The 13,909-nt window shown below is 38.7% G+C and overlaps 1 protein-coding gene and 1 non-coding gene across 2 annotated transcripts in view; both read left to right on the forward strand.

The window, feature by feature from the left end:
- Positions 1-1,494: 1,494 nt before the first annotated feature.
- Positions 1,495-13,909, forward strand: part of JAM3 (junctional adhesion molecule 3) — a 77,196-nt gene continuing 64,781 nt past the window's right edge. The window contains 2 exon segments of the mRNA XM_008070827.2: positions 1,495-1,536; positions 1,538-1,706. Coding sequence (XP_008069018.2) covers positions 1,495-1,536; positions 1,538-1,706 — 211 coding nt within the window.
- TRNAK-UUU lies at positions 12,124-12,195 on the forward strand. Its single transcript has one exon. It is a non-coding gene; the product is annotated as a tRNA-Lys (tRNA).

Below are 13,909 nucleotides of genomic sequence, written 5' to 3' on the forward strand. Positions count from 1 at the left end.
AATAGCTCCAGTCCTCCTCACTCAGCTGCTTTGCAATGTTAAATTCTTTCTTTACTGTAACAGCTGCATCAGTCTTGGTTTTTCTGGGTAACAGATAAGAATCTAGTCAGGCTGCAACAACAATAGCTACCATCTCACATTTCCCAAGTAACCAAAATGTTTCTTTCAGAGTGGTAAATATGCAGAAAGGTAAATATCCTTGTGACTAGGAGCTAAAAGTAATAATAGACAAATGAGAGAGCAGAAAAAGTCAGTGGGCTTTAGAATAATTTTCCTCTCTTTAATTTTTCTATTTTGTGTTTGATGAAGGGAAAGAGGCCACTGCTATAAAATAACATTTACACACTTTTACTTGTGATTTTGGTACATGGTGACTTGGAACAGAAAGAAGGTTTAGGAAAGGAAAGATGAATAGAATTATAATACTAATTTATTTTTTAAACTTTTATTCTGTCTTTATGAGATTTTTTGAGAAGGTAATTAAGTCACATAAAGGTTTGAGCAGTTATAAAGACTTAGAAAGAAGATTATACTACATGGAAATTGAAGCATATCCTTAGTAACAACCTCAATCTATTTCATGTTTATTGGCATACACACACACACACACACACACACACACACACACACACACACACACAGTATATATAATATATAAATATAGTTCTACTTTGCAAAAAAACTTTAAAAATGTAGGATGACTGTATGAAAAATTGAAGTCTTTAAATTAAACATTAAAACATGGTTGTTGTTGGAAACTCTGGCATATTTCACTAATAATTATACTCAGAATTCTGTCCTGCTATATTGTTTCTGGGAGCATTGAGGATGTACTTTCTATACTAGATAGATAAAATACTATCTTTTCAAGGATTTTTCCCGGTATTAAATAACAATTCAAATTCTCCTCTTCCCTTAGGTCTAACTTGTGGTTCATTTTCTTCTTCTCTTCACCTTATCTCTTATCCTCATAATATTCCTCTCCATTTGTTCTTCCCGGGTCTTACCATTTCCAAATATTCAGAAATCAGAGCAAAAAGTTATCCTGGCTTTCTGCAGAATAAACTACTGGGTATGCCATCATGCTTTGATCTACCACAGAAACAAATTATGTTTATTTTAGTAAGACTTTGCATTTATGTACTGTATAATATATGTCTTGCTTATGTTTTAAGCAGGTTTCAGTGCTTTTTTCTTCTATCACATTTGGAATCAGGATCTCAAAATATATAAAGTCAATTATGCTTCCAAGATAACTAGGGTGCATTCTTATTTGCAAAATAAGAAGCACTTCATCTCCCAAATTTTAAAGGAATGTTGCTTCTCCGACCTGTAGTGATGGATTTATTCTATTGCTATAGAAATGTACCCTGCCCTGCTCTTGAACACACTTCTTTACCCTTCTCCCACCAAGTTCATTGAAAGAGGCCCCATGGGCTCGGTCCAGAGCATCGCTGCATCCATAGCAACCAGACTCCAGCTTTCTCCGTTACCATGGTGCCGGCTCAACCCGGCCGGGTGATCGCTATGGTAACTGGGGGCGGGTCGCATGGTCCTGGCTGGTTGGGCGCATGCGCGCGGGGACTACGAGCTGCGCCGCGCCACCGCGGGCCCCTCAGCTCCCCTCGACATGGCGCTGAGGCGGCGACCGCGACTCCGGCTCTGCTCCCGGCTGCCCGACTTCTTCCTGCTGCTGCTTTTCAGGGGTTAGTTTGCGCGTTTCCGCCGTTGGAAGACTAGGGTCTGGGGGCAATAGAAGCATAGCGGGTCGAAGCGGCTGAAGCCGGTCTGGGCGGGAATAGCGGTCCGGTCTTCGGAGACTCCGGGGTCCCGGGCCGGGGAGGCGGCGTGCGCCCGCGTCCCGCGGCAGGGGATGGGATCCAGGCAGGAGAGGCCTGTGGAAGTCAGTCAGTCCTGGGTTAAAGTCTAATTGGGGGTATCGGGCCTGTCCCGGGCAGGGGTCCGTCCAGGGCAGTGGGTCCGTTCCCAGACGGTCATCTAATCCCAGTGGTAGGCTCATCCCTGGCGGTGGTCTAATCCCTGGCGAGGGACCTGTGCCAGGCAGTGGGCTGATCCCCGGTGGTGGGCTAATCCCGGGCGGTGGGCACAGCCTTCTGGACGGACTGTGGCAGCTGCAGCGTGGGCTTGGGAACTTGCTAGAAGATACTGCAGAGCGGTGCTGTGCCCAGGAGAAGTGGATCGTGAGTGAGCGGCGTTGCAAAGTGCCAGTGAGGCAAACTCCAAGGCCTGTGTGTCTGGCTTCTTGGTCACAGCCCTCTGGGGATCTGCTGTTCGCTTGACTCTTTCTGTAAACAAAGGAACTGCTGTCCTTTTGTAGAAATAAAACGCATGGATATCAACTCAGGACCTTTTTTTTCTCCGCCTGGCCGAGGAGACCACGCAGACCCTTATCCAGAAATGGCATTTAAGCCATTTCGCCAAGACACACCGATAAACGTGGGAGGTTGTTCATTTTCTTTCCCACTGTTTGGAATTCTCATTAGATCCGCATTTCCCTGGGCAGTTGGACAGAAAGGACTAAAATAGCTTCCATTTAGTGAGGATGTACTGTCCACTGGGCACTTTGAAGCCATTATCTCATTTTCTCCTTAAAACAACTTTGTGAAGTGACTTTTGTTAGCCTGTTTTCAGAGTCAAGTCGAGTCTGCTTTCTAAGGCTGCATTCCAAGTAAGTAGTGAAGAAGATTCAAAACGCATGTTTATCTAGTGCAGGACACCACACTTCCCTTGGCAGCCATTGGCAGGTAACCAGACCAGGACCTTTTTCATTTCAGTTCTTAGGTCATTTTATTGTTTGACTTAGTTGCCACTGTCATCCCATGATGTTTTCCAGAATATGTAAATTAAAATATGAAGGCACCGTTTGGGAGTGGGGGTAGACAGATTTAGGGAAACAAAGCATGCCTGTGTTTGGTGCTCATTCTGATGGGATGCTCATGATAGTGTCTGGGCCAGAGCACTGGAAACAAGACTCTGTAACAAAGGATGAGTTTCAGTATTATATATGGTGCCCATATACTTTGCCTGAAAGTGATTTCCAAAACTAAATGTGGTTGGGAGGTATAAGTGATCAAAGACTAGCCAGGGGACAAGGGTGTCAGGAATGTCCAGCACCCACTGTTTTGCTCACACTGACACTGTCCTATTCACAGTCTCAAACAACTTCCTATTGTTGAAAAGGTCTGTTCACATGAAAATTTGCAGTTTTACTGCAGAAGTATTTGGCAGTTTTGTTCAGGAATGAGCTTCCACTTGGTGGTATGCTAAATAAAACTAGAAAATGCTAAGAGTTTCACATACCCTTAACCTCTGGTTTTGTTTCCCCTGAGGGGCTAGTTTTGTGACTTTCTTGATGTCAAGGGCTGGGATTTACTTGCAGAGCATAGGCGAAAGAAGAAGAAATTTTGCAAACTAGTACTAATGACAAAGAACCAAAGTTATAGGATGTATCAGACCACTTTGCAGGTATGTAGTTATCTTTTTTTAGTTGCAGGTCTCTTTTTTCATTTTTTAGTTTATGCTTTAAGCATACCCTAAAACTTTACTCTTCCACAGGTCATGACAACTGTGTCTTGTTTTATTTTGTATAACTAGTCTTTTTAACTGCTATTACTATTTACTATTCTCATTTAAAAAATTGTGTGCTGGACTCAGTGGCTCAGCCTATAATCCCAGCACTTTGGGAGGCCAAGGCGAGTGGATTGCGTGAGCCTGCGGGTTCGAGACCAGCCTGGACAACTTGGCAAGACCTTGTCTCTACAATATATCAAAAAATTATCCGGGCGTGGTAGCACGCACCTATAGTTACGGCCACTTGAAAGGCTGAGGCAGAAGGATCTCTGGAGCTCAGCAGCTGGGGTGGCTGTGAGTGTGCCACTGCACTATAGCCTGGGCGATGGAGTGAGACTCCAACTCAAAAAAAAATTTTTTTTTGGTTTCTGATATAATAGCAAACATTTCTTAATAGTTACCTTTCACCATTATGAGAATTTAATATATACCAATTCATTTAGCCTTGATAACAACTGTAAGAAATTGTTACCATTATTTTGCCCATTTTGTGAATTAAGAAAAAGAAGTGGGGGGGTGTCCAGGTGATATTCCATGTGCCTGATGGGATTTGAAAATCCTGAGAATTTGGAAATCTTCCATTATTTGTGTTTATCAAAGTTTTGGTTACTTGTATTTTTCAACTTAACAGTGGAGTTCTTATTACAAGTCAGTTTAGCCAAATCATCATTGTTCAAATCTATGTGTTTTGTATATAAAATACTCTTTTGTTGAATTCGTGACAGGTGCAGTTCAGCTTTACAAATGTTATGCCACATGTCTTTTTTGAATGATATAGTAATTACTGTTAGATTTCCAAATCTTTGATGTCCTAGAGAGAAGTTCTTCATTTATAGTGAAAACAGTAACAGTTTGCATTCTTGGGATAAGATGGTTTGTGTACTGAAGCATATCAAAATCTGGAAATCAAAATTTCCAGGAAATTTTGAAAAAAAGTTAATTCTTCCATTTGTATTTGTTTGGACTCCTGAAACATTTTTTAGAATGGCATATATTCTTTCATGTTGGTATAATTCTTCTTAATTATCTGACAGATATAATCATTGTCAGACTTGTGTGTATATTTTAAGAAAAACAGAGAACACTTGCCTTGAAAGCATGTAGTACTTCATATCAGCTGCTCATTCCCAAATGACTTGTTGATGGGCATTTGTTCTTGAGTACTTCAGTCTAGAGAGACTGAATGGATAGCTATTAGAGATATTTAATCATAAGTAATTGCGGTATTTCATCCAGACAGAATTATCATCCACACAACTCCTAAGCTCTTTGGAACTTACTTTTAAGGCAGCCCCATGAGCAGGTTTAAATCAATCCTTTTGAAAGAAACCAGACTTTTATCAAGCATTCTTTCTGAGATGGCCACATAATGTAACAGAAGCAGCTATGGATTTAGTACATTCAACTAGCAGCTGTTAGAGATGTGGTATTAGCAAATTCCTTCTTCATAAATTCTCTGAATTTTTTAAAGCACAAGTGTGGTAAAAGAAAAGAAAATATGTGTGAATGAAGTTAGGATGTATGGGGCCCTCGTGGAGTTGAATTCTCTTTTAACATATGTTTATAATCAAGTGGTGTGAATGTGATGCTGTTAGGGTTGAATACAAATTTCAAATCTTTGTAGGTACTCTCAGAATTCCAGCAGTATATGCAAATAGCTTCACTGGGGTATAAAGAGATCCTGAAAGAGAGTTTTGGTAAGCACATTCTTTTACACCCAGTTTAGCAAGGACAGTATCCACTATGGTACTCTGTATGGAGAGCTAAAGCCTTAATTTACTCTCTGCTGCTTATCATGGCAGACAGGTTTTCTGAGAGTTAGCCCCTGTTTCAAGGAAAGCTATAATATTTTGTGTTGGTGTGTTTTCTTTGTTTTTAAATAGCATCTGTTATGTGTTATATATTGCATTTCCCAGTCAATAGGTACAGCAAGGGTTTCAGTGCTGCTTGTGTAGAAACTTCAAATTATTTAATAAAATTAGAACTATATAGGCATTTTTACTATGTCTTCTTTCATTTGTAGAGTATCTCAAGACTTCTATGATTCAGCCTTCTTCCTGCAAATTATTGCCAAAATCAAGCACTACCATATTCATGCTGTCTGACAACCTTTGCTCACAATGATCCTTCCTATCTCTAAATAAACATGAATCTTAGCTTGTAGTTCAGTTCAGTAGAACAGACATTTATTGAGTATCTAGGATATGCTAGGCATTGTTCTCCATGCTAGGGGTGCTAAATGAATAAAGCATTCCCATCCCTGAAAGAACCAGGGTAACCGCGTGCTAAATTATGCTGGGCTTTAGTTGTTGAGTGTGAGTGCGTTGTATTTTCTCAATGATATAAAAGATGTGTTGGGAACAGAGATTGAATTTAATTTCTTTTGTATCTTTCCCTGAGGAGACTCTAATATATATTCTCTATGTCTCTCTTTGTCTCTTGAAAGTCTGTTAAATTTTCTTAAACACTCCCTTTGTGTCTAGGCTTTTTTATTTTTATTTTTGGTATCTTCGTCTTAATGGCCCTAGGAACTTTTGGAAAGTACCAGTTTTTACTATAGTAGTTACTGTGGAAGATAGAGAATGGTATTTCTTGGCTTCGTTTAATCTCAAGATTTTATTTCTACCATCTACTCTGTGAAGTTACAAGATTAAGGAGAAAAAGATAGAGAAATGCCTGTGACAAAATTTATGTGATACAGCTGTCGCTATACTAGTATGTACTGTATGATTACAATTACACAAAATATCTTATAGTTAGAGAAGAAAATGAACCAGGATGTTGATAGGTGCTATTTCTGAGTAGTAGGTCTTAAGGCTGATTATTTTTTACATTTTTGTTTTCCTGGCTGATTCTTTTATTGTCTCGTCTGTGTTCCAGGTGTTCTTTAATGAGGATTTTTTTTGTGTGTAATGAAAAAATTGCATTTTGTTTTGGCTTCCAGTAGATATAATAGTGGAATTTTAAATTTGGCACTAGTAATGGGAAAACTTAATTTGTTTAGTTGAATATGATGACATGTGAATTGTGCCTTTTTCTAGCTACTTAATTAATATCAGCCACATTGGATGGAGGAGGGGCTGACTTGAAGCTCAGTTTTTTGACCATGTATTATTTGTAACTCATTTAAGAGATTAGTTTTCACTGGTTTTTGCGTGGGGGAGTCAGCTGTGGCATCCCCAGCAAATGGTTAACTGAAAAACTGAAAGAGAGCTGCTGAGAGTATCCACTTCCCCTCATCCTTCTCTTTGAACAAACAAAATAATCTGAATAATGGCCTTGGTCACCTCTTCAGAGTCAGTCACCATTTATGAGTAGCTCTGTGCCAGTTGGGCAATCCTTTTAGAATCTCTGGTTTCTTCCTTATGGGTGATAAAAATACAAAGTTGAATTGACTTCTGTAAAAGTAGGCTCTGAAAGATGTTTCCTGGAGTACTGTCAGCTGATGTACCTATCACTTCTTTCTACTCAACATGAACTTTCTTGTTGGATGTCTTTCTCTAAGGAAAATACTTGATGTCTTCAGAATGAAGTGCAGCTGTCTGGAAAATTAGAGAACGCAGCAAATTCTAAGACAGCTGCGTTTTTTTTTTTTTTTGGCCATGTTTTTCCTTTAAAGCATCTTACTTATGGTACTGAAACTTTTAATCAGCCAATTCATATTTATATATTAGTCTTCGTTTTCATGGCAGTAAAGCATTCCATGGGCAAAACAGGGAAATTTAAGCTAATATCTTCTCTCAATCAGAAGGAACATGTAGCTTAGATAGTTAAATAATAGAACAGCATTTGGGTAAATAATTTATGTGTTTAAGGTTATTTTGTTTTAGAGCTTGGACTATATTATGCTTTCTGGTTTCTACTTTTGCTGTTGTGAAGACTGTAATCATTCATGTCTTCATTCTTTTCTAAGTTGCTTGACATCTCTTTAGCTACTTTAAAGATCCATTCTTTGCCTTTGACATGCTGAAATATTACTGCAAGGTATACAGGGGTGAATTTAGTTTCAGTTATTCTACTTTTTACATGTTTTTTTTGTGTGTACCTGTGAATTTATTTCTTTCCTGAAAATTTTCAGTTATTATGTTTTTAAATAATGTCTAGCTTCTGTTTTCTTAATTTTTTCCTTCTGAGACTCTGATTAAACATTCAGTAATTCTGTCTTCTAATACTGTTAACGTTTTTGTCATAATTTCATATTCTTGCATCTCTGTGCTGTTCTGGATCCTTTATTCATTTTTGTTTTATAACTAACTACTTCTGCTCCCTCCTGTATCTTATCTATTATTTGACTAATGCACAGAGTTTTTTTCACCAATTATGTTATATATTTCCAAAGTTTTACTTGGCTCTTTTTATAATCTGTCCTCTTTTTGCTTGCTTAATTTTTTACTCCTTTTTAAATTTGTAAAACATTTTACGCACAGCTATTTTATCTTCTGTATTTGATATTTCAAATACCTGAAATTCTCAGGGATATAAATCTGTTGTTTGTTTCTTGTGACTTGTACATGTGGTGATTTGTTTTCTTTACTTGTAAATTGATATTTGGTAGATTGTAATCTGTGAAAATCTGGGCTTAACCCAAGGATGCTTTTTCTTTTTTTCTGCAGGTGTATGCCACCATGCCTGGGGAGTTTTTAGAATTTTTTAAAATTTATTTTTAATTTTTTGTAGAGTTGAGGGTCTTGCTGTGTTGCCCACTGTGATCTTGAACTCCTGACCCCAGGAGATCCTCCTACATCAACCTCCAGAGTAACTGGGATTATAGGTGTGAGCCACTACGACCAGCTTCTAAGGGTGTTTTTTCTTGAGAACACAAGCTTACATGGACTGCCAGTGCTACCACCCCCTGAAATGATTCTAGCCCTTTCAGGATCTCTGACATAATTTAAAAATCTCAGACTCTGCTTTCCTGCCTTCCTGCTGGTCCAAAGACTAAGTCTTCCCACTGAGGTGTTAAAATGAGCATTTGTCCTCAGCATAACACTCCCCACCCATCTTACTGCTTTCTGGTTTCAGCCCACAGATATTTTGGTTTGTTCTTTTAAAGTTCCCCCACTTCCTGTGATCCCAGAGATCCAGGTTTACTCAGGATCTAGTTGTTGGAGTGCAAAGGCCCAAAATAAGGATTTCAACTTTACTTGTCTGTTGATTAACATAAGATTCACACGCTCTTCTTTAAATGTTTATATTATAAGGGTTATATTTTTGTTTTTAAAATATAAAAATATGAATTTAAAGTACTGGCTATTTTTTTCATTGTATACACCCCAGGAGGTTCTGATATTCTTGGATAGGAGTTTTATGCCTCTTGCTAAGAACTGCTGCTTTAAGGATGGAGCTCTGTTATTTTAAAGATATAACCAGTCCTACAACTATAATCTCTGCTCTTGGATTAGTGTGTCTGAAAAGCAAACATTGACATTTGAGATCCAGCAACTCAAAATTTGGAGAATTATAGCTAGTTTACAATACACAAGCACCTGAAACAGCAGCTACTTACTCTGCTAGTAACAGATATAGGTGAAGACATTCAAAGACAAAGTACAAAAGTAACTTGTACTGAGCTTTCCAGCTGAAATCTGAGATTCCAGTTTCTACAGGATGAAATGTGGTTTACTAAAAGGCTCAGCCCTATGTGCTATGAGGACAAAAACCACCTATTGCATCTCTGGAAGGCTCCATTGTTAGCAGCCTTTCAGTTACTTTTTTGGGTGAAGGAAAGAGCACAGCATTGTGGGTGTTAAGCACTTTGGATTCATTTCCTAATTTTGCATGTGACTCATTTTTTTGGACCTTGGAGAAATAATACTGCTTTTAATCCAAATTACTTGAAAATAATTTAAATCCCACCTCTCTCATATACCACCAAAACATCCACAGTTCTTTCCCTTTGTTTTTGTTTTGTTTTTCTGAGTCAGGGTCTCACTCTGTCACCCAGGCTGGAGTGCAGTGGCACGGCTCACCACAACCTAGACCTTCTGGGCTCAAGTGATCCTCCTGCCTCAGCCACCCAAGTAGCTGGAACTACAGGCATGTGCCACCATACCCAGCTAATATTTTGATTTTTTTGTAGAGGCAAGGTCTCACTGTGTTGCCTACGCTAGTCTCAAATCCCTGGGCTCAAGCAGTCCTCTCACCTCGGTCTCCCAAATTGCTGAGATTATAGGCATGAGCCACTGCGCCTGGCATTCTTTCCTTTTGTTATTAGATAGTCTACTTTAACTATATGACTTAAATTCAAAAGAGGCATATGAGAGAATTTATTTTTTATTTTTTAATTTTTAATTTTTTTGAATTGGAGTCTCGCTCTGTTGCCCAGGCTGAAGTGAAGTGGCACGCTACCAGCCACCGCAGCCTCAACCTACTGAGTTCAGGTGATCCTTCCGTGTCAGCCTTCCAAGTAGCTGGAACTACAGGTACGTGCCACCATGCCCGGCTAACTTTTTGAGTTATTGTAGAGATGAGGTCTCGTCAAGTTGCCCAGGCTGGTCTCGAACACGTGGACTCAGGCAATTCTCTCACTTCGGCCTCCCAAAGTGCTGGGATTATAGGCGTGAGCCATTGCACCTGGCATTCTTTCCCTTTGTTACTAGATGACTATTAGATCCAAAAGTGGCATATAAGAGAATTTTTAACTAGTAATTGAATTAGTTTATGTTTGTTAATTATAATTGCATTTGGAGGTTTTGAAAACCCAGTCAACAGAGATCTATCTCTTCCTCTTCTGAAAGTTTAGACATGTTTTAGAGTCAGGTAAACTTGGTTTTGAAGCCCTCTTCCCTATCAAGAGGTTGGGAAAGTTCAACTTTCAGAGCCTTAGGCGGTTTTGTTTTTGTTTTATCTCTACAGCCTTTCTTGCTAGAGCTAGTGTTTCAAGAGTTCCTATGTTTGTATAAATGAAGAGAAAGATGGATATCTAATTGGTTGGGCTGGAATTTTTTATTCAATCTGATTTCTAAGCATCAGATAAGAAGTTTTCATTCTGACAATATTTGGTCTAGCTTGTAAGTCCATGGGTAATAATGAATCTCTAGAGTGGTGGCTCAGGGAAAGCAAATATCTGTGTCTTTTATTTCCCAGGCACTTTTTTGGACTTTGAGAGAGCATCAGTGAAGTAGCTTATGTTTTGAACAATTAATAGGAAAAAGTGAAATCTATGAATCCTCCCTCCAATAAGTACTTTCATGCACATACACCAAAAGTTTTATATACAATCTTGAGGGGTTTAGAGGCCCCCGGGAGACCATTTATGTACCTCAAGTTGAGAAGCCTGCTCTAGGATCTCTATAGGGGACATGCATCCTGAGAGTGTCTTCTGAAATAGATACTAACTGCATGTAAAGTTCAGGAGTGGTATATAAAAGTAATATTCTGTTACTCTATTTCTTCTTTCCATTTTGTTGAAGCCTGACTTTGCTGTTATGGATGATGAATGTTAGTATCGAGCATCTGGTCATTTTCTTTATGTATTTCCAACTTAAACTACTCTCTAGGTAGGTCAGAGTTCAGACTCTGATTTAAATTAAAAACAAAAGTATGTGTGTAATTTTAGAGATGCTTATTTCTATGATATTTACAGCATTTCATTTTGTTAGTGCAGCTACAGGAGGAATGCAGAGTTAAGCCATATGAAAAAAAAAAAACGAAACATTGAGATGAAGTTATTGCTGGAATTCCTCTTTCATTTTTCTCTGGTGTCCATTTATAATAGATATCTCCCTGGCTTTCCCTTTTTCTCCCCCACTCTTTTTCTCTTTCCCTGACTCGCAGTAGTGGTGAGCAGAGGTGTTATAACTCTGGATGAGAGATTTGGACCTTAAGGAAGCCAGAATAAATATTTTCTCCTGTTACTACCCTGTGGCTAATATCCCTCTTGCTGTTTGCAAATTACAACAAACTATTCTTTAGAGTGAATTCAGAGTCAGGTAACTTTTTTGAGGAGGAATATATTTTGTGTTTCATTCTCTCTTGAATTCACAGGTTTTACTTTTTGTGCTTTTCTTGTCAAGCGTATTTCCTATGTGCAAAGTTAATAAAATCTGTTAAAGCTTTGGTTGCTTCTATTCTAATGTGTGAGCAGCACCTTTTAACTCACATTTTTAAAAAACTCTTCTAATGAAACCTCGAGGAAGAAAAGTAGTTGGAATATAGAGGCTCCAATTTTAAGCCTCATAACTTGTCCTTTTCTATACCTCATCTATCGTGGAATAATAATGTGACATGCTTGGCTGTAATATCTTGCTTTCCGGTGGAAACCATCTTACCTTCAAGGGGGCAATCCCTGGATTTGGCTTTCTAGATGATGGAGGTGGCACATTTCTTTACATGTCCACATCCACCCTTATGTAGAAATTGGGGAGATGGACTCTAGAGAAATATTGCTTTTCCATTTCTTTTATATGTGTAAAAGCCTATGGTTATGTAGTAAGGAGAAAATTGTTCATAAGATTTTGATTCACTTTCTGTTGGTGGGGTCCCAAGATTTGTAGCATGGTCTTTGGCTATTTAGAATCATCCCACTAAGGGGCCTGGGTAGCTCAGTTGGTAGAGCATCAGACTTTTAATCTGAGGTCCAAGGTTCAAGTCCCTGTCCAGGCACTTAGGTCTTTGGTACTCTGCTCCCAGAGGAGGGAGAGGCTTTGACTAAGGTCTTGCTTAAAATAACAAAATTTAATTTTAAAAGCAGTTACTTTTGCCTGTAATCCCAGCACTTTGGGAGGTACAGGGAAGAGGATTGTCTGAGCCCATGGGTTCGACACCAGCTGGGGCAACTTGGTGAGATCTCATCTTTACAAATCAAAAAGTTTGGTGTGGTGGCATGCACCTGTAGTTCCAGCTACTTGGAAGACTGAGGAGGAAGGATTGCCTGAGCCCAGCAGGTCAAGGCTGCCATGGTCGTGAGCATGCCACTGCAGTCCAGCCTGGATGACAGAGTGAGACTCAGATTCAAAAAAAAAAAAAAAAATTCTAATGTTATCTTGTGAGTAACCCTGTGCATTGCCTTCTTTCTTCTTTTGTTACAGTAGCCCATTCACCCCAAATGCAGGGCATTGCCTTCTTTTTCTGTTCATCTCCTACTCATCCCCTAACATCCAGCTTCATATACTTCTCTCGAGGGCCTTTTTAATAGATCTCTAGGCTGAGATAATCTCTTCCTTTTCTAGATTCCTATTTATAAGAAAGGAACACTGCTAGGCCTAGGTTTGAATCTCAACCTTGCTATGTGACTCATCAAAGTCAATTTTCTTATCTATAGAAGAGTATTTATAATGTATAACTTTGTAGAGTTGTTTTACAAAACAGTGACTATATATAAAGTTTCTATCAAAGTGTCTAAATAATAGTAACAAAAATAACACTTATTAATACAGTAAAATTAACATGTGAAGTGCTTAGCAGAGTGCCTGGCAGAATAGCAAACTCAGTATTCAGCTTGTTCTTCATCAATAAGTGGTAGAGATTTACTATTACTAACTTGTTGCTGCTTCTGTTACTACTGTGCTACAGGTCATTTGATTCTTATTCAGAGGCATATTTAAAGTGAAGCTCATCAGACAGGCTTAATGTCCCCTCACTTGCAGAGGGATACCTTACAGTGCCCTGGATTTCACTCTAGCAGTATATCCTCAAATTTGCAAAATAAGATGCTTTATCTACACTCAATTAAGACAGTTCTCTTCCTCCACTTTTCTTCCCTCTGTCATACTTTTCCTTATGTTGGGTAGCACTGGAATTGCCTCAGGTGTTTTTCCCAGCTGAGGGGAATGAGTTAGGAACAGGTTCAGTTTGGCTTAGTGGAATCACTTATACAGTCCACAGTCACTGCTGTGTAGTTGTTGCTGATCATCTTGGTGTTAGCATGGCTTCCAGAAGTACTCTGCCATGTTGCTTGGCTTGTCTAGGTTTGTGATGTGAAAGTGTAGGGCCCACATTAAATGCTGCTAAAAACTCCTATAATGGTATAGCCATGAGGATGTGGTTGAAAAACCAGGTAATGAATGTTCTCACATCAAAAAGTACTAAAATTTGTTGTACTACAAGAAACTTGAAATGCCCCCAGGTCTTATAGCTTACATGTGAAAGAAGCTTTAGAGGTTTTCCTAAATTTAACAACAGTCTTTAAAACTGCATGATTTGCTGTAATGAATATTGCATTCTTCCGTGATATTACCAATAATGTATTATAAAATAGCAGGAAACCTTTCTAAACTATTAATATTAAATTTTTGTATTAACCATGCTAAAGGAAATTCTTAATTATTGCTATTTCCCTAGACAATATTATAAAATCATTAGCATATAAAGAAGTGAT

Source organism: Carlito syrichta, unplaced genomic scaffold (assembly GCF_000164805.1).
Source record: "Carlito syrichta isolate Samal-C Ts95f unplaced genomic scaffold, Tarsius_syrichta-2.0.1 Scaffold314027, whole genome shotgun sequence".
Classification (NCBI taxonomy): Eukaryota; Metazoa; Chordata; class Mammalia; order Primates; family Tarsiidae; genus Carlito; species Carlito syrichta.